General features: G+C 42.8%; 1 protein-coding gene across 2 annotated transcripts; it reads right to left on the minus strand.

The window, feature by feature from the left end:
- Positions 1–1,235: 1,235 nt before the first annotated feature.
- On the minus strand, positions 1,236–19,630 carry LOC146436456 (1-aminocyclopropane-1-carboxylate synthase-like protein 1). Of its 2 annotated transcripts, XM_085062627.1 has the most exons (15): positions 18,514–19,624; positions 16,785–17,395; positions 15,180–15,239; positions 12,472–12,542; positions 11,859–11,928; positions 10,652–10,718; positions 10,105–10,202; positions 9,444–9,521; positions 8,341–8,441; positions 7,551–7,640; positions 6,569–6,614; positions 6,278–6,419; positions 5,563–5,705; positions 5,031–5,184; positions 1,236–4,818 (listed from the first exon to the last, which is right to left on the minus strand). In XM_085062627.1, exons 1-15 carry the CDS (start codon positions 19,148–19,150, stop codon positions 4,520–4,522), a joined length of 2,667 nt encoding a protein of 888 aa, XP_084918753.1. In that variant the 5' UTR covers positions 19,151–19,624; the 3' UTR covers positions 1,236–4,519. The 2 variants fall into 2 exon arrangements, 1 of the variants encoding a protein (XP_084918753.1); XR_014852677.1 differs by lacking the exon at positions 1,236–4,818 and having other exon boundaries at positions 5,116–5,184; positions 5,301–5,705; positions 18,514–19,630.
- Between the last annotated feature and the right edge of the window lie 1,399 nt (positions 19,631–21,029).

Consider the following 21,029-nt stretch of genomic DNA (forward strand, 5'->3'; position numbering starts at 1 on the left):
GCAGCCAATTGTATGGTTTCTTCTCTTGATCCAGCCCATCATAGGCTTCCAGTGCTGCTGGTTTGTGATGGATGGCACTGGTCAAAACAGTGATCTAACTTAAGTCTGTAACTATTACTTCCTCTACTGCCTTTCTGAAGTGAAAGGAGAAGTGTAAATATACTTTGAAGGGGTGCTGCAATAGCTCCCACTGAAGGATGTGAGACACAAGGAAATTCAGTTAGGCAAGAGTTCCCTTCAAAGAAACTACAATCTGGCAGAAAGATGCAGATAGAAGCAATCTGTCAGCGTATGTTCCCCCCTCCCTAAAGCTTTCAGCTGTCATGGTCTGCAGAGGCATTAATCTTTAATCAATTGAATGCCTTCTGCAGTGAGGTATCCAGGGAAAGGACAGGTCATAACAAGCATTCGCCTAGAATAACTAAGCAGTCGTGCATGAGCTGTGCCATCAGACCTTGCTGGATAGCAGCAGGGAATAGATGGAGAGCTAAAAATAGCCTTTCCTTGCAGTGTTTTTCCAGACTATTTTTGATTCTTCATTTTGATAAGGTCGACTGGCTACTTGCTAAAAATAACCAATCCCGGCAAACTGAGGACAAAAAGTAGAGTATTTATAACCACCTCCAACTCTTTAGTACATTTGTTGGCTGCAGATAATCTAGGATCTTGTCATCAGTCAGTTGCCAATGTTTTATGTAAGTCAGTAATAAATAAAGCATTAATTGGAATGGAAAATGAGTCTGTCTTGCCACTCTGGTCTTCACAAATGGAACACATATCTTATTATATATAATCCTTGTAGGTTACCTTGCCCTATTCTTCATGATGTGGTATGAATTGCTTCAGAAATAATAAAAACAACCTCCTATTGGTCACCCAATCTTACAAAAATAGCTGCATATGTAATTAAAAAAGCAAAAACAGTTTTGCATGCCTGATACTTCAGATGCAGAAATTTTCCGGGTTGTGATTCATGTAGCTTCCTCCATGAGAAGTTTTTTTTTAATCGAGCCTCTGTGTGCCACTATCTCTCTGATGAAATAAAGCCACCATTCTGCCAGCAGGACGAGAGCGATAGATGGATTCTGTAACCAAGTAACTGGAGGAAGACTGCAGAGAAATTGTCAATATAAATGATAATTTGACCCCTAGGCAGCTTTAAAAAACTGGGTCATTATAGGGAGGGGGAAACACACAGCAGCCAGCCCAACTGTTCCAAGAGAGAAAGACAAAAATTAATGTATTAATATTTATTTTTTAAAAAATAAAGGGTATCACACAGAACATTTGAGCAACTGCCCTTCTTCAGTTAAGGTGGAGAACTCTTAAGTTATTAGTAAATATTTCCCCTTACAGATATTTTGCTTAGGTTCTATTAAATTTCTGTAAGGGAACACTCATCTTCACAGATTCATTCTTTGAGTGATCCTTCATAAATACTTATCTAGAATGGGACCCACTTATGTTGTCTGTTTAACTTCAATATAACACAGGTTAATAGTTTAGAGATTCACAGATTTTTCCTTCACACAAACATGAGCATGTCAAGTACATGTCTGAAATATATGTTATGGAAGTTTCTGTGGATGAGAGCAGTACTGCACAGGAAATTTCCACCTCTACCCTAAAAGTGCTGAACATTTCTCTGTAGCAGAGAGACAAAATGGAGCAGGGGGCAGAGGAGGGGGACAGAGAGGGAGGGGGAGAGAGAGAGTGACTGGAACATGGCAAGGACCATGAAAGCATCTAGGATCTTTTTTGTGCTCAAATGAACGATGAATGGAACACAAAAATTGTATGCAAAGTGGATTTTACCCTGTTTGATTACAATGAGCACAAGCAATGAAGGCACGGTGTTATACTCATTTTGATGGCATTTCTTATTTTAGATTAAATGCATCAGTTTTAAAAACAGATCTGACTGGCTTCATTCAAGGTGCTACTCTGTTTGCCTATTGCTTGACAAAGAGGTCAAAAGAAATGAGGGCAGAGACAGCATGGGATTATAGAGTCCTTAATCTTTTCTCTATACTTTTTTCTGTAGAGATTGGCAACACATTAAAAAAAAAAGGTCATTAATGAGAACTATGAGATACAGCAAGCAGAGAGAACATCTAATACAAAGGCAGCAGAAAGAACAAACAATTTGTACAGGCAAAACCTGTGTTTCTCCTCTCAGGGTATTCTTAGAGCAAATAAGAATTTATTTAGCTTCATATACATATGCACAAGACTTTCTACATGCTTACCACTTCTTGTAAACCAGTAAAGGCCATTTGCAAAATTTATGGGGCTTGGACAGTAAAAAAAACCCATTGCTTATTCCAACAGCAGACTCATGACCACACTTCTCTCTCACCTCATTTCCAGTTAAATTTCTGTTTTCTGTGACCAAGATAACATTCCTCAGTGGAGAGCTCCTCAGGCAGATGTTAAACTTGAAAAAAAAAAAATCCATGGAAAACACTCCATGCAACAAAGTATGCGTGTGTTCTGTTAAGTTACAGCAAGCTGAGATGTAAGTGACTGGGGGCCATACTACATCAGCTGTGAGGATTCTGAAAGCACATTACACCATCTTTCCTGCAGAATTGTGCATTACTAGCTGAATCCACACAGAGACAGCACAATAAACCTGCTTTCTGAGCAGTAAATATATATGGGTGAAAAATATTATATTAATTGCTACTATTGTTTATTCACATACTCCAACTATAAGAGTGACTAGAACAACAAAAGAAAATTAGGAGTAATTAATGGGTTGAATTTGTTTTAGGGATCCCCTGAAATGTATACAGTCTTACCTGGTTCTTGATTTCAAAGAGCTTACTCCCTAAAAGTTTGTTGCGCAGGTGCTCCTAGGTATATAAATAAGAAGGGGCAAATCATGGAGTCCATTTTTATTTTGGCTGTACATCTCACCTCCCATTCTATTAAGGAGACCTGTCTTCTGCTATAGCTTTCTTCATGGACCTTAAAATATTGTCCATGGACAAATGCCAAACTAGTAAGCAAATATGATATTTATAACTATCCCTTATACTGATCTTACCAATCACATCACCAACGTTGCCTCATTGCTGGCCTCTGAGGGAGGAACTGGCTACTGTTCCCAGCAGCCACAAGCACCATCTTCTCTTCAGCCATTGCTCAGACTTTCCTTCTCACCGTCCAAGTTCTCCACCATCACCATGCAGCAAAATGTGGTTGCATTAATTATTTGTTGCCTATGCTTTGGTAATTTGGTTTATGATGCAGATGTGTTTTTGTCATTCATGTGCATCTGCCAAAATCTATGAGGAGAGGAAAGGTGCACTTCTATTCAGTTTTCATGGGCAATTTCCTTCAAGTCTTGATTAATATGTATGCAGAAAAAATAGCTCCAATTCCTTTAAGATACCTAAAATTTTACAGTACCAGAAGTTGAAGAGCTTTGTATCTGTGAAAGAAGCTTTCCAACTCAAATACTCTATCTACCAGCGTACAGAAAACAGTGTCTTAAAATGGAAAGAGACCGAGACAGAATACTGTTTAGTCAAAACAAAAAAATTACCCTGCAAATTGGCAAACACAGATTAAAAAAAATGCATTAATTATCCTGATAATGGTGGAAGGTGCCACCTTGGATGCCTGTGGTAGGTGACAGAAGCATGTGTACCAGCAGGTACACCTAGCATGGCGGCAGAAGCATTCTCTGCTCTCTTCTGCCAATATACCTCATTGTTAACTACAAGGGATGGACTTCCAGGAATAGGAAGGATGCAAAAGAACATCTACTTTCAATCGCCTCTCTGTTCGTAGCTCTTTTCTTGACATTCTGCCAAGAGTCCAATGGATGCTGTCTTTTTATATAAATATGAAAAAGAATAATATAAACAAAGCCAGGCATTTCACCAGCTGAGGGCAGTGGATACTGTCTGATCTGAGGTCAGACTGAGGTTTGAGGAAACCAACTCAAAACAAAAAGCTTTATAGAATTCAGTCTAGATGGCCATGGTCCTAAGAGCCTCACTCATGCAGATGAATCCATGCACATGCTTATTTACCCTTAGATGGGGCTAAGTTAGGGCTGACAATTAATCTATCTCTTTGCCACAGCTGGCCCCAAAATAGTTACATCTGATCATTTAAAAAAATGAAAACTTTACACATTTTAACCATCTCAAGTCTCTGTCTTTTTGGAAAGTGTGAAGAAGAATAAAAAATTACACTACAGGACCTTATAAGAGAGTTAAGAGCATATTCATTAGAAATGAAATATAAAATACAATGATGCTGCAGGACAGAGAGCAGCACGCAAACAAGACCCCTCCCCCCCCATTCCCTACCCTCACCCCAATCCAAGGAAATACACCTATATAGTACAAATTAGAGATCTCAAATAGGGGGCAGAGAAGGGGACTTACAAAGTAATTTTCTTGCTATACAGAAAATATATTATTTGCTGGAGGTCACTGCTGGGTTGTTAGGGGCCCAGGGTCAGTCACTGCTCAGGATTGCCCCTGAAGGCACACTGACCCTACTGCTTCCCCACCAGTTTGCTGAACACGTCATAGATCTCTGGCTTTTCCTGTGCAAACTGCTCAGCTGTATTTTTCTGTAGCCAGTCAGATGAACGCATCTGTTGCTGCAGGAGGCCAATGAGGTCACCAAGGCTGGAGCTACTGGCACAGGTAGGCTCCTGATGGCGGGATACAAAAATGACTTCATCTGTGCTATCTGCTTTGCCATCCTGATCTGACTGACAAGGCTGCTCCTTCTCCTCAGCCTGTATCTCTTGCTCACGCTCTTCCAAAACCTTGCGTATCCGTTGCATACCTGCAGTGGTATAGGGAGGAGAAACACTGGTGGATTAGTTTAAGTCACAAATGTCTCCAAATCCATCAGATCCAGAAAAGTAAGATGGAGAAAGGGAGAAAAAACAGAGAAGACAAGAGGATAATAATAGGCTAAATTTAGGATTGAGAAGAGAAGGGAACAGTGCTGCAGAAATTCTGGTGGGAGGAAGAAGAGAAGAAAACATTACTCACCTAACTGCAGCCGGTGGGTCTTGTCAGCAAAGATAATGCGGAACCATCCAGGCTCACTGCACTCAAAGGCTTTTCCGCAGGACAGGAGGACCTTATTATCCAGAAAACGCTTCCAGAGCAGCAACTCCTCCTCAAACGTGCTTGTCTTAAGGTACTAGGAGAGTCATCAGAAGGGCCAAAGGTTAGTAACATATAGACTACATCACCAAGATCCTCATGAATTTGTGATTCCCATGAGGTGTGCAAAGGCCAAAGGGAGACACCTTTTACCTCTGAAGTACAGCAGTTGTGATACAAAGGAAGAAATGGGGAGGAAAGTGGCTTGAGAGTAGTGAGATTCCTGCAAGGAGGGAAGTTCACAGATAGACAAAAGGAATAGACTGAAACATCAGGCAGTCCTTCCCTATCCTCATCAGACAACAGATTTGTTAAAAAAAAATGCTTGCCACAATATTAACCTTTCCTCTAGATGCAGCTGCACTACATACCTGCCCTCACCCCAGGAGAAGCCTCGCTTCCTAAGCCTACCAACCTTCCGGAAATCAATCCAGACAAAGAGGCCTGCGTTGCGGTTGAGGAAAGGAACCCCAAGTGTCTTCAGCTCATCTGTCACATATGTATGGGCAGCTTTTAGCCGGGCATGGTTGGCCCTCAGGTACACCTGGTTGATCCATTCTAACCAGAAGAAGATAAAGAAAAGAATCACAAACTGAGAAAGTATTAAGATCTGTTCAAGCTTCAAAAACACTGAGTGTCTTTTTCTGCTTCATGCTTTACCCGCTACTTTTGTTTTCTGTTTCCTCAGACAGGCAAGAACTATTTTGCAGTTTTATGTCTGTGCAGAAGTGTATCTCTTTGACCTTCCTGAGGAAGTTTTCCTACATTTATAGTTCTTAGTTGTCATGGACTGTTAGCACTCCATCCTGCGTAGAGTTAGAAGGTCACTTCCCTTGTCTCACAAGCATGTTTCTGCACAGCTGGTTCTACACAACACTGGCAAGTTCTGTACAAACAGCTACCACACTTCTTCCAAGCTGCTCCTCTAACTCTGCTGAACAAGAGCTCTGTAGAAATGGTGCTTTTCTGCAGACCTGTCAGCTTCATGTTGCACGGGCAGCTTCAGGGTAACAGAAGACTCAATTATGCTGTACAAAGAGGAGACCACTAGGGAAAGTAAGGGGAGGGGATCTTCCAGGTACCAAGACACACAAAATGGCAGAGGACTGTACATGGAGCTACTGACTTACCTCTGTCTCTAAGCAGCTGTGCAACCTTGTGCTGGACAGGTCCACAAACCCCATGGAAATAACACAAAGAAGCCACTGCATTAGCAACATCTTGGTTCTCTGTATATAAAGTGCCAAATCGAATCCCAGAAACGGCAAAATCCTGCAGAAGATGCAGAGAGACCACTTTATTACACTGAAAGTCTAGGATCCTATTACTACAAACTCGATCTTTCCAGCATGAAAAACATGAGGAGCCCAGACCAAACCTACCAGCCACAAAGGCACAGCATAATAACAACCAGCACTCACCTTGGTGATGCCCCACATCACGTGAGTCCGCTGTGGATCAGGCAATCTGTATGTAGAAGGATGCAGATGGGCAGTTAGTGTCATAGGTGCTGAAGGTTTTGGATCACCAGTGCAGCATTGCAGAAACAGAGAGGCAGCATTACACAGAGATAGACAGTGCACCATGGAACAGCAGTCAAGCAGGGAAAATTCAAATGCAACCTAACTTTAGAAGCTAGGAACCCCTTGGAAGTAGTTTTAGACAGAATTTTTAAATATTTCAGAGACACAGATGCTTAAAAGTACTAAATTTTACCCACAGATTCCCTGAACATGTGAAGCTTGTACATATAATGCTAGAAATCAGGCTTCTGCCAGCGTATTTGTCAAGAATCAAAAGCGATGTTCTTTTACATTTAAGCCCAGCAACATTGAGCTAACACTTAACCAAGTATATTTTATTTCCTTGCAACTGAGCACAAAAAGAAAGCTAGCACTACTAACAAAGACTAGAAATTAAAACAAAGAAAGATTTTAGAAGTTTTTCATCTCATTAAAACAATACCTAATAAAAGCCATTATCCATTCTGTAATACTACTGTGATCTGGGACTACTCTAGGAAAAAAGGAAGTAAACAGCAACAGAAAGTCTTTACAAACATCAACAGAAACATGGGAAAAAGATGTTTAGGTAGGAAGAAAAGCATCACCTTCAACAAATGAAAATATGTTTTCAGTTTTGGGGACTGCCATAACCAAATACTGATGCCCAGATTGAAAAGTGTACCACAATAAAAAGATAGCTACCATTTTTAACTTGCTTAGATTGTATTTGACAAAATGCATTTGCCATTCAGAAATTACAAAAAAGAAGAAAGAAATCAGTGTAAGGTGGGTTCAGAATTTGCTAGCTCATGACTTAACTTCCAGTCACAAGTTCTCAGCAAGGCACCATGTTGAACTGTCACTGGAAGATGGCCAGGGAAGTAGGAATTGCTTTTACCTGTCCATGCCTAGGACACTGTGAAACGTGGCTGATTCATCAAAAATTGACAGCATGTAGATCTCATCTACTATCACATGCAATTCATGTCTGCAAAAAGACAAAATGGAGATTACAAAAGAAGGCTGCTTCTGGTTTAGAAGCAGAGATAAATTCAGGCCTGCAAATGCTTGCTCTATACAAAGAAGAGGGGATACCAAATTTTGCACAAATAAAGCAACTTTTCTCAACTCAGATCTATTTTGTGTACACTGAAGTGATTTGAGGTATAGCCGCTTTACTGTCACCCACTGCAACTATATACAAGACAAAAATCTTTTCATTTCCAATGTACTAGTGAAAATTAATTCCTGTATGTACTACCCATGTAGAATAAGTTGTATCATCATCCACTCAGCATCTATAGATTCAGAATCTCAAAGAGTATAATGATCCATGATGAAGCTGGGAACCCATATTCATATGCTTCTTTGTCTTTACAGATAGAGAAACCGAGAGGAAAAGAACTCAGCTTCCTATTGGGGAAGCACAGCACCATAGTGTTCCCTCAGATTACAGAAAAATAAAACTTGCATTCTTTGATTCAAGTTGCTTTGCTACTCAGATGACTGCATGGTCCATGTTCCCAGCACTCCCCTCTCCTTTCTGAAGTCCACCAATATGTGTGAAGAATAGACAGTTTGCCTGACTTAAAATATATTCACAGATAAATTCAGGGACAGCAAGTAGTCCACCAGATTCCAAAAACTGTATCTGACTCGGGATATCTTGGCCTCCCAAACTGACATACCTTTTAGCAAATTCCAGGTAATCCCTTAGCTCTGACAAGGAGTAGATGTCCCCAAGGGGATTTTGGGGATTCAGAAGAATTAAGGCTCTTACAGTGACACCCTGTAGAATACAAATAATACAGTATTAAGAGAGTGCCCATCATGGGATAAATTTTCAGTCCCTTTACTTGAGCAGTGAGTGTGACACAGGATTCCCCTTAAGCTTCTACCATGAGTTTTCACCTCAAAGGTTAGATTTGCAGGAGAAAACTTTCAGCCACAAATTAAGTTGGTTTTTTTTTTTTAATTAAAAAACTTGCAAAGTGAACTAAGCAAAATATTATAGAATTCATCCATGGCTTTGAGAAGAGGGAATTGCCACCACCAAGTAATTGGTTGCCATCCGGTCAACCAATTAATGAGAAAGATGGTCTCACATGCTCTCAGCACAGGAGCACTTTCTCTGAGCTGCATCACTAATTGGAAAGCAATAAATTACTGAAGATTGTCCATGAATGTGGCAAGAAAGATGAGAATTTGAGTGAGGTGGATGAAAAGTGTACTAATTTACAGCACACTTGGCAGAAGATGTCAGAGCTGGTAACAATTCAAAGATGCAGCTAAACATACACAGAAATTAGGACAACGTCAGACTTAAAAACTGACTCCAGAAAAGTGATATTCACCTGCATTTTATCCTCTAGATTTCCCTCCTGCAAAAACTCTCAGTATTCTCAGTGGATTCATCTGCCCTGCAGTGTAGACCAGTCAGTTTCCAGGTAACTCAGCTAGTCTTTCTGAGGGAGAAACCCTGGGTAGTCCCAAATTTTAGTGCATGCCCAAGTACTTTTTTTTTTTTGGTGATATGAATGGGTTCCAGTGCTATGTGAATAGTCTGATTTATCCTTTCTGCTGTGACCAAAACTGGACAGACATAAAACTGTGGGAGTGCCCCTAGAACTGCCTCCGAGTTTGCAAGCAGCCTCATCTAAGGTGGTCTACAAGGACAACCAGAAAGCCAAGTACTAGCTTTTGAAAATGCTTTGATCTTTAGACTTAAGGGGTGTGATGTCTCCAATATCTTGTAAACTTAGGTGGTAATGTGAAGTTCAGCTAAACTCACATCTGCCCGGGCATCCTGCAAGGCTTTTTCCAGCTTTTCCACTGTAAGCTGAAAAGGCCGAGTGCTTGTTCCAGTAATCTGAAAGACAGAAAAAAGATAAAAAAGGCAAAGTTATTTCAATAGAGACTGCCTTGAGCCAATCCACTAAGAAACGCTCCCTGAAAGAAAATAAATCCCCAACAATAATGATTTAGAACCATCTTATCCTCTTATACTACAAAGACAATAAATAAATCAATAATTAAAATCAAAGCAATGGCAATCAGAGACTGGCCACAAACAGGATTTTCTGGCTATCCTTGAATAACTAAAGCAATGCAAGATCTCCATCTGCTCTTCCACCCTGGGACCACCTCCAGTAGGATGGACTTAGGAGAGAAGTAGGCGTACTTCTCTCTCTAAGGTTCAAAATGGTCATTTTTTCCCTTTCTAGGACTGTTATTGGGAGTAAGATACAGGAAAAGGACAAAACTGGAATCCAGATTTACGGTCCCAAATTACTTTCTTGTAAACTATGTGCCCATTTTCCTAGCAATAAACTGAGAAAATGTCTACTGGCTGTAGTGTACCCTTGTTCTGAGAATTGTTTGCAGAGGTTCCCAAAGCTCAGCACTTTCCAGTTTAACTACAGAGGTTGTTATTCCCCTCTTGCAGATCTTACCTTACTGTCTAAGTAGACATACACCAGCTTGACATTACCATAGAGGAAGATACTCTGGGTAATGCCACCATAAAAGGGAGTAGCAATCAGAACAGCTTCTGGAACCAAGAAAACAAAGCTAGTTATCAACTGGGTCACAGGTCACAGTCTTCTCTCCTAATGTGCTTTAGCTAATCATGAAAGTGTTTTTGCAGCTATGTCCCCTGGAAAAACTGTAATGCTACTGCCTTTTTCTTCCCTTTATTTTTACATTAATTCTTTAATCTTCTGCAAGAGCCCAGGTAAACCTGAGTATAGCCCACGTCTAGTCCAGCAAACTAAAACAAACAAAAACAGTGAAGGCAGACAGGGCAGACACCATGACATCCACAGACCAGGGAAATTAAGAATTTCATTGAACAATTTCCTGCAAGTAGTATCTTGCTGAAAACAAGAACTTTGCATAGGCCACTGCCAGTTCTACTACTTCACTTCTGTCAAGCAGTATTTAAACAAAGTAAAACATTATTTCCCAGAAAAAAAACCTGTGTTCCAACCATCCACTTACCCCCTGGATCACAAAGGACTGTAGCTAATGCAGAAAATAAAGAGCCACAACCATTTAAAACAATCACCTACAGGAGAAAGAGAGAAGCTAGTGATAAATCTGTACATAGAAAGTCAACACTATAAAATAATAATTCCTGACAATATCACTGAAATAAATTTTCTCCCCAGTTCTCTAGTGGAATTTTCCTGCTGAAATACCACTTCTACCAGAATAACTTTTAACATGTTCTTTGCTTCAGACACACTTTGTTCTGGTGCCATTCTTGATTCCAGTAAGCAATTAAGAAAATGAATAGGCTTTAAGTAAGAAAAAAAAATTGAGGAGCAGTCCTGAGCTGCTAGTACAGCAAAATACTTTTCAACAGTTGATATGTGTTATCATCTCTTTGTGGTAATAGCAGTTCAGGTCTCCTGCCCAACTTGTGTGAAAGTGGAAACTACTGTCTTGTACAGAAGCAGGTTTGACTCCTGGTTCTGCTGGACAAATGCTCACAGGTGCCATGAGTTCCATTCCAAGTATCAGGAAGAATCTGATGCCTTGGTGAGGCAGTGGTCAGCAAACTGACCAGTGGTAACCTCAGTTCATGTGAAGTATGGGATTCAGTTGAATTATTGTAACCAATGGCTGCACCAGCTCTTGCTGTCTTCAGCACTCAGCAGAGCCAGGAGTCCCTGATCTCCAGAGGCTCCTGCATCCCAGGCTGTATCTCTCACAGGTCAGAAAGTCCTGCAGAGACTCGGGTCTCAATGCCTTTCTTAAAAAAACTGCCACAATGTTTGAAAAGATCTGTTTCTACAGACCTGTTTGTAACTCTTGGTTCAATCACAGATCTTTTTCCTGAGGTATAAGAGACAAATGGGATGACATGAAACTCAACTGAAACCGTGGGCACTCTTTGTCAAGGCTGAGGGATACAGACATTGTAGGTCCCTGAGCTAGATAAGGAGATGAAGATATAAAGCCTCACTGGGAGCACTGGCAGGAGGAGTTGGCACACAGAAGTGAAACATGAGGCAAATACACAGTAGAAGTGATTTGTCTGAAATGTGCATCAAAAGCTACTGAAATGAAGAATCAATCTCATTTACATGATAACAGGCTGCATTCTTACCAAATAATTTGTTTAAGAAAACAGAATTTGAAACTGTTTCCCAACAGATGGCAATACATTGACATAGATATTAATGGACAATGGGTTACCTACATTCTCTGCTTTAAGAGGTGCAGGTGCCTTGCAATAATAGGTCAAAAATCGAGCCACTTCCTCCCGTAAACTGAAAAATACACAAAAGCAAATATTGATTCAAATATTCTCCAGGAGGCTCGGCTTCCAAACCAGTTCACATTTTAGGAAAATCAAGTCAGGGACAGTAAAGCCTGGTGAAAACAGCTAGAAAACAGGATAGCTCAGGCCCCTGGAACAGACATGATTTTCACACTCAGCAGGGGTGTCACAGATAATGACTATAATGGTGCATGCATTTCTGATGAACTTTAATCCAGCACAGAAGAGAAGGATTAACATCCTCAAGTGTTCACTATGTTTCAAAAAATTGTTTGGAGTTACCCAATTCATTAATGCATGCACATGCTTTAAAAACTCTGTTTGCTTTAGAAAATTTGTAGTTTCTTTCACATAAAAGGATTTTTAGCTGGATGAACTGGTAGAGCAGCTAATTTAAAGTTTTGCAAAGAAAAAGATGATTAAACGACCTAAGAAACTTTTAACTAGAGAATGTAGCAGAAGAGGTTTGTATTTAACCATTCTGTTTATTAAACAAGTAGACAAAAAGAGAAGTGTTACAGAAAAGACTTACAACAGATGACCCCTCCAGTCGGGATACTGAAGCAGTGGAGGATCTATCAGATTCATATCAGCCTGCGTCAGCTGGGAGCAATGAGAAGAATCATTAAAGGCACAGTTACTGATAAGGGAGACATGGAGATAGACAGGATCCATGTACAAGCACACACCTGCACGACGCTCGTGCAACTTCCACAGCTGTAAAACCAGACTGGGAAAGCCACTGACCATCAAAATTAATGCAGCTTACAGATGCCAGGACCAGCAAAAGGACCTGTGATACCTTCAGGCTGTATGAACTACAGGCTTCTGCTAAGGTATTGCAGCCAAAACTTCACTGCACAGAAATCTACAGAAAGGATGCAGATCAGGCAACATGTGATGCCCATAACCAAGGTGTCTGCAGAAGACTTTTTCAGCAAATAATGCAACCCCAAGAGTGTTTTGCCCAAGCTCTGAGGACAACAGTTTTTAGCCAGAAAGATAAATCCCAGTTGTGAAAGCTCAGGTCTAGACTGTCAGAAGGAGTTAGAAAGGAATTTTAATCAGAATCAGGTATGTATTTTCTTTAATAAACATTCAATACATCAATTTTTTTCATAAATTACAGCTTTCATTTATATCTCAGTTCCAAGTTACTGTAGCTTCCTCAGATTTATATTTCTGATCAGTTTTGGTAAGTGTTGAAGAGTAACAGGAGCTTTCAAAAGACAGGAGAAAAATGAAATTATCTTCTTAATAATTATTCCCCAGGGCAGGTACTTTGTTCCCTATGAGAAGTTCATTCTGATCTCAAAGACAGATTCACCTGAACTATGGAGGTCCTTCTGAAGGTTTATATTTAGATAAAGGGTACACACTGCTTTCACCTAAATATTTTCAAGGTTATAAATATCAGGGTTCATATAATCCAGTTCTGGGAAGTTGCAAGGGAAAACACAGCATTGATACAGGCAGAGAGAAGAGAACATTTTAGATAAACAAAAAGGCAATAAACAAGTATTAGGTACAACGTACCTTCCAAATATTTAATGGCAATCAAATCTATGAGTTAATACTAAAAAAGGTAAAGGTGGGGGTGACACAAGTAGGTGATAGTGCAAGGGAGGAGGGAAATTCCACATGCAGTGTGAAATTTTCACACATGATAACAAAACCATAACATTTTCTATAGGTGTTTTAACAACTGGTGCCAAGCTCTGGAGTTTAAAGACACTGTCCTTATCCCATGCAGAATTACAACCTGATACTATAGGATTAAAGTTCCTTTGCTCAGCTGTGGATGTTCTCGGAGCCTATGTAGCTCCAAAAACTGTGCCTCCTTACATCCCTCTCCTAAACTTACCTTGAAAATGCAACATCAAACATATCAGCAGACTTGGTCAAAAATGACTACAAATTAATAAGAGGAGAATCCCTAAAAATAATGTGTTAAGGGCTAAGGAAACCAGATGGGCTAACTTAAAGACCATCTGAGATCTCACATCACAAAATATGCTCTAATTTAAAGGCCAGAAGTTGAAAACAGAAATTGGACACATGATTCAGTGGCAGCAGTAAATATTTTTAATCCCAAATAGCAAAAAAATACTGGCCTATAATCCCAGTTGATGCTGCCTTCAGCGAATCCCCACTGTTACTCAAGGCTGTGCCTACCAAGAAGCTGGCAACAGTATCTTTGTTCTGCTTGTTGCCCCAAGTACGAACACTATAGCTGACAAAGTCTCAACTCCCTTTCATAGAAGGGCTAATTAAGAGGCAGCTGACTACTGACTCCCTCTGCACTACTTTCTGCAGACGTGGTGTTAGTTTCAAGGCAAAGGACAGTGAAGGAAGGTCCCACCTACACAGCCTAGAAGACACCTTTCTGTGCAGGCAGCAGCTCTGCCTTACCTGCTCTTTTAGCTGGAAGGCGGAGAGGTGGGGTAGTATCCCCCATCAGTGGAGTGGCAGGCAGAAATAAAACTAGGAATATTTTGAGGGTGGGAAGTGGTGGAATGGGAGTAACCAAGAGCTGCAGAGACTGTCTAACCCTGAGCCCACCTTCCCTCCCCACACACAGTAACTACAGCTAGGAAAAAGTGCCACCTGCCCATCTCAAAGGCTGCCACCTGTGCAGTGATTTTACTGGAAATCTAGAAGCATTCCTCTACAGCACAGTTCTATTGTTTCCTTTTCACTTTTTCTCCTTTTTCAGATGTGCTCTGTGTTCCACTCCTCTGTCAGGTGCAACTGACCAAAGCCATCAGGTAGCAGCTGACCCACCCTGATTTTGAGAGATTTCACTGCTGCCACCCTTGCACATTTCAGGTGAGTTCTGAACTGGGTGTCCAAGTTATGTGACTTTATAATGGACAGAAGTGAAGATGCTCAAAATTAAATGGAGTTCAAAACTAATTTCAAACATCTGTATTAAATAATCTACTCTCAGCAGGGGAAAATAAAATTCATCTTATTTTCATCTAGTTTTCTGAAACAAGTACATCCCCAGAGGGAAACTCATCATGAAGAGGAAAATACCCATGTTCCTATCCTCATGGGAAAATAACATAAATAAATGTACAAGTAGATGGATTGAAAAGTGACTTCAAATAGATCTAAAATTCTCAATGAAAAACTTTACCAGAGAAACCTGAGCAACAGCAGTAACTCTAGGAAAGTGGAAGCATTGAAGAGGAACTGCACAGCAAATTCAGTGTTTCATTTTGGAACAGAACTTACCCGCTTGGACATCAGGTCAAAGCAGAGCTTGTTCTCACTGGTGCCAAAGTTTATTATACCCTAGAAAAAGAAACAGTGTATTGTTTATAGACACATAAACCATGTGAGTACATCACCTTAGCAATCACTTCACTAAATTGCCTCCAAAGAGCTTACCAAGGAAAAGTCAAAACATAGTTCACATAAACTTCACCATATATAACTTGAGACATCCATCTATGTGTGTATGTTTTCAAATACATCCCAAGCACTTGGCTTCTTAGAGAATAAACTGTCTGTAAATGAATATGTACTAATGGTTTATACTTCTTTACAGAATATGTTTAACTTAATCTTGAATTCACTCACTCTTATATGTACCTAAAAAAGAAAACCTAAAACAACACTGAAAAAACCAAGGTTTACCCTTCTGCAGCAGTTTTAAACAAGGTTTTGGATACATTTCTTGATCTTAAAAGCATTTGTTTATCAGTAATTGCTATTCCAGTCTCCTGATTTGCTCAGAAACCATATAAACATGCAGTCATTATAAGTAGTTAATACACTGAATTTTCCACTCTGGAGATATGACCATACAGTTCCAGGTTTATTATTTGGCCATATATAGTATGGCATTAGATCTTGAAGAGTTCAAATCTACTAGAACATTTTAATTATTGGAAGAGGTTGGGTAAACAAATTTCAAAAATGTGAAAGAAAATCTAAACTGTACACTTCTCATGCTATTAAAGTACAAGTCTGATTTTAGGTATTTGTTTTAAAAAACTACCTCCTACATAGACAACAGTTGATAGAAGCAGCAGCTTGTACCTCATAATACACCTTGTAACAAAAATTTCCCTGTGTGTTTCTAATCTAACAATACAGTTTCATCCCCTCAACACAGGGTGACTAAAGTCAGGGTTAATAATAAAATATTTTTAAAGTTTCAACTTAACTTCAGGGTTTTTTTTATTTTTTCAGAATTTTTATTATTCAGATACTTCAGTATCTGAATTATCCAATTAAAAGTAATCCACATATAAATTGTTATTTATATTTACTATACTTGTTACTCAGTAATAATTTGCCATGAAGTACTAACAGCCTTTGTGCCACAAGAGGGCTATGACGAGCTACTTAAAACTGAGCAGCTGAGTGCAAACAGGCAGAAAAAGTGCTGAGTGTTATTAAAAGTAATTAAAAAAAAAAGCTACTACTTAGTAGTTCTATTTCCTGCACCCATCACCTGCAATAATCAGATATAATCAGATATAATCAGAAATGGTCCTCAGTGGGCAATAGAGGTGATGAGGTGGAAGGAGGAACACAAGCTCTGTTCCTGCAGATTTCTTACATCTTTCAAGGTCTGCTACTGCTATTATTACCCTGATAGCAAAATCAGAGTGTGCAAACCTGAGTTGAACACAGCGTTCATCTTTGATATCTAATTGATCTGCAAAGCTACTTTTAATTTCTTTTCCTCAAACGAACAGTTTGACTCACCTTGTATTAGTGAAATAAAAAAAAACAAAAAGCCCACTTAGCATATCTGTCAGCAAACCTCTAAGAAACATTTTTTCCCGAGCAAGGATGCAAGGAAAACACTTTGAGGTTCTCACTCACATTGGGGTTCTTGTCTTCATCATACTTGTCAGCATGATAGGCTTTGTACCCTTCCTCAGTGGAGCCCTGAAAAATGTTGGCAAAGTTGCCACGAGCAGAGAGGTAGGGGCTCCTTTGGAAGCTGCTGGGGTTACAGAAGCCATGCATGTCAACTCTCTTCTTGGCAAGTGGCCGAACCCTCATCTCTTGCAGGTTGCCCCCTCTTCCTCCCATTCCCTCAATTTCAGAAAGTGCCTGGCTGAAGTCCAAACCCTGAGGCATGGCAACAGAGGAGGAGCCGCTATGGCTCTGCTTTAGGATGCTGAGCATTTGAGCAAAGACATTGAACATGCGAAACTCATGCTCCCGCTCCAGTTCAAACCGGCGTTGCTCCAGTTGCATCCGACGCTCCTCCACATCCAAATCTCGCTGAAATCGGCGTTCCTCCATCTGCAAAAAGCGCTCTTCCATGGCTCGCTGAGATGTCAGAGTCTTCAGCAAGAGATCATCAAGGGGGTCCCTCATGCGCTGGCCTTTCCGCTTTTTTCTCAGCCGATGCAAGGCAGAGAAGCCAGGCCGGGGAACGACATTCTGGATCCGTGATGAGTTTGCCATGTTTGGCTCACTGAAACCTGTGAATACACAAAAGCAAGGAAGAAAAAGAGCAGCAAGCAAAGTGGCAGGGGCATGTTACGCTGCCTTCCCCTGCCTGTTGTAAGAACACCCTTCAATCTACAGTAGGGTTTTACAGAAAAAACAAAGTATAACGGGTCAGGTCATCCTGAGGTTTGCAAAAATTTTTTAAAGTTTTTTTTAACATCACACATTGGGCACACCATTATGCTGCCAGTAACAGCCTCTTACATGACCTCTGTGTTAACCTGAATGATCATCAGTTCCCTCCACTAGGCTAACTATGCAAGCACCACAGCCAAGGGGGCATACCACTTCTTCCTGACCTCAGGCATTAACCCGCACATTTGTTATCATCTCTTCTCCAATATTTCATGGTCTTCCATCAGCCTGTCCTAGACCAGTTCGAAATCCCCAGGATTCCCCGACTGTACCTTTCCTGGCAGCTAGGCAATGCCAACTGCACTTTCAGTGCAGGAGTCTCATCTCCTGTAAACAAATGTGTTGTTTCTGCCAGTGACTTTCAAAAACATCTTCTTTCCAAGTTCCACTGAATAGCTTAGAAGGGCAGGCAATGGTTATTCTCAAGTATTCTTCACAGCTGAGTGGGCTAAAATATTAGATCTAGAATGTATTTTAAACAGATGCAAGGACAGTTTCACCTGAAGGTTTATAGAGCAACCATGGCAGAAGAGGGTCTCCTGATACAATTCAGCATGAGGATTGCAGACAGCTCTGGTTATGTTCAAGTGGTACCAAAAAGCATGCAACTGGGTTTTTTTCAATATGGCAAGTACTGTCAGCATTATATACTGAAATCTAATACAAATGCTTAGCCCAGCTTATGGAGCCCTTTGGATTTCATAAACAGTATTTATGCTAGTTCAGTAATTCTAGATTACATTTACCTGCAGCAAGATAACCTGCATTTTGGGAATAGCCAGAAGACCACAAATGGAGATGCCAGCATTCTACTGTAAAGCTTTTTGGGAGGTGGAAAACAAGGATCCAAATGTCATTGAGAGAACCAGGTGTCTACCTCTGCACCAGAAATAATCTTCTTTTTCTGGGAAAATGGGCAGAAACCTTACGTTGGAATGTAAAAGGCTATCCCTACCTGAAGGTGAAACACTGGTTTCAATAGGAATCTCCACCCTGGAGATGGGAGAGTCGTTCTGGGCCCTCTCCAAGAAGGCTCTCTCCATCTCCTGTTCTTCAGGGGAGCCCTGCTGGTATGATATGGCTTGTGGGGGCTCTGGGGTCAAGCTGTGGTCATCAGAGTTCACCTCCTCACATTTGATTTCCATCAGCTCAGGGTGCTGGGAGTGTCCAAAGGGCAGGGCCGAGGAGGCGAACTGGTGGTGGTAGCTCTCTACCATGCTGCCCTGCAGCACCTGCTGAGCCATCATGCTGCCGCTCAGGGAGCCATAGGCCAGGGCCGGCCGGCTGGTCAGCACCCGGTCCATCACCTCGTAGAACTTCCACGTCCGCCCGCCCCGCGGGGCCTTGCTATTGTCCTTGATCCGCCGGTACTCCAGCTTCATCTTCTTGATCTTCTCCCGGCACTGGTCGCCCGTCCGGTGGATGCCCTTCTCCCGCAGCACCTCGGCGATGCGGTTGAAGACGTGCTGGTTGCGCAAGCAGCTCTCCAGCTCTATCTGCACCGACTCGTCGGCCCAGAGCTGCAGCAGCTCCACCACCTCGGGGTCCGACCAGTTACTGCCGCGTTCGTACTTCTTCCCACGAAAATCCATCGCTCCCGGGGTCCCGCCCGCCGCTCGCCCCGGGCTGCGCACCTGCCCCTGCCCGCCGGGAGGGGCTCTCGCACCTCAGCCCTCGAGGGCGCCCGGGCGGCCCGGCCTCCCCCCGTCCCTATCGGGCTGCAGGGCCTCGGGCACGCCTCGGCACGGCACGGCTCGGCACGGCACGGCTCGGCACGGCTCGGCTCAGCCCATCCGCTGGAGCCAGGCGGAGCGAGCTAGCGGGGAGCCGGGCCGGCATGTTCACATCCGGGGTGACGCACATGCGTGCAGCCTTATTCCGGGATAACTTTATCCCGTGCCAGGCGCTTGTCGCGCTCCCGTGGCCGGGCCGGGCTCCGAGCGGCGCCGTGGGGTGCCTCCCACCTTGCTTCTTTCCCTCCCTCCCTGCCTCCTGCCGGCCGACCCTCCGCACGCTCCCGCCCGGGCGGAGGCAGCACCGACCGTGCCGCGCCGCACCACCCCGTGCCGGGCCGTGCCGAGCCACAGCCGCGCCACGGCCGCGCCTCCCCTCACGGCACCGCGGCCCCGCCCCGCCCCGCCCCGCCCGGCGCCGGCAGGCACGGCCCGGCACGGCTTTGCCCGCATCAGCGCCGGCTCCGGCCCCGGCGCGGCGGAGACGTCGGGAGCGGTGCTGCCGATTGCCGTCGGTGGAGCAGCCGGCCCCGCTCCCGCCGCGCCCCGGGCTCGGGTCACCGGCGGCGGCTTTGCGGCGCTTTGCGGGCCCGGCCTGGCGAGAGCGGCGGCGGTGCGGCGGCAGCCCCTGACAGCGGCTGTCCCCGCCAGCGGCTGTCCCCGCCAGCGGCTGCCCCCGCCAGCGGCTGCCCCCGCCAGCGGCTGTCCCCGCTGCCCCCGCGTCCCTCGGCAGCGCTGGGGGACACGCGCGGGGACGGTCGCTGCCCGAGGCCCCTGGACACCAGCGAAGGTTTCGCCGTCTGGAGCGACAGGGCGTTACACCAGTAATGCTCCTTTGTTTACACCCCACCACCAGTGAGCTGCGTGGTTCAGATCCTTCCAAGTACCCACCCCGTCCTCTACCACTTCCATGAGTGGGCTGTAGGACTGTAGAGAGCGAATGCAAGATTTCTTCCTCTACACCAGCAGGCCAAAGTCCCTGCAGGGATCTCTAATTGCCGAACTCGACTTCGCAGAGCTGTCGTGGCTCATCAGCCATGAAGGTGGCCTCAAGCCACGCTGCAGGACAGAGCTAGCAGCACCGTGCCACATCGGTTCGGAAATTTCAGTCCATATCCCAGTCTGGCAGGATAAGGATTGAGCCCTAAGGCAGCAAGTACAAACATAAACCAGTAATTAATGACGAAACCAGAATGAAACATAGTGTCTCCCTATCCTCTATCACCTGTGGCCAATGTTCAAATGATGAAGCACATACTAAGTTCGTGATTTTCCTCTTAGACCTTAAGATCTACCTTATTGCAGTACTGTAGGTTTTTTATCCAACTCTTATTACCTTCACTCTGGATTTTAATAAATCATTCACGGCCTCTATGATTCCATTTCACAGTCTGAGAATCAGTCTGACTGAGAAACAAAAATCTTGATCTCTGCAATATGTTGAGAAATACTTTGAATATTGTCTTGGGGCGGGGGAGAGAGGGAGGGGAGGATTAAAAAAAAAAAGGGAGGCAAGACTTAGCTTTAAAAATCACACAACCTTTCTTAATAAATTATGATCAGAGAGTGGGTTGGATTTTTTAGTGGCCTGCTGAACTAGTGTTTGTCTTTCCACAAAGCCATAAGAAGTGCTTTTACTTTTTTCTATTTTTTTCATGGGAATGGCACTCTGTGTTCTACAGGTAGACGTCCTTAATTATAGAAGGACTTTTACATAGATTGTGTACTTGGCAACAAT

Source organism: Lichenostomus cassidix, chromosome 5, assembly GCF_008360975.1.
Source record: "Lichenostomus cassidix isolate B80296 chromosome 5, HeHo_3.0, whole genome shotgun sequence".
In the NCBI taxonomy this organism is placed as follows: Eukaryota; Metazoa; Chordata; class Aves; order Passeriformes; family Meliphagidae; genus Lichenostomus; species Lichenostomus cassidix.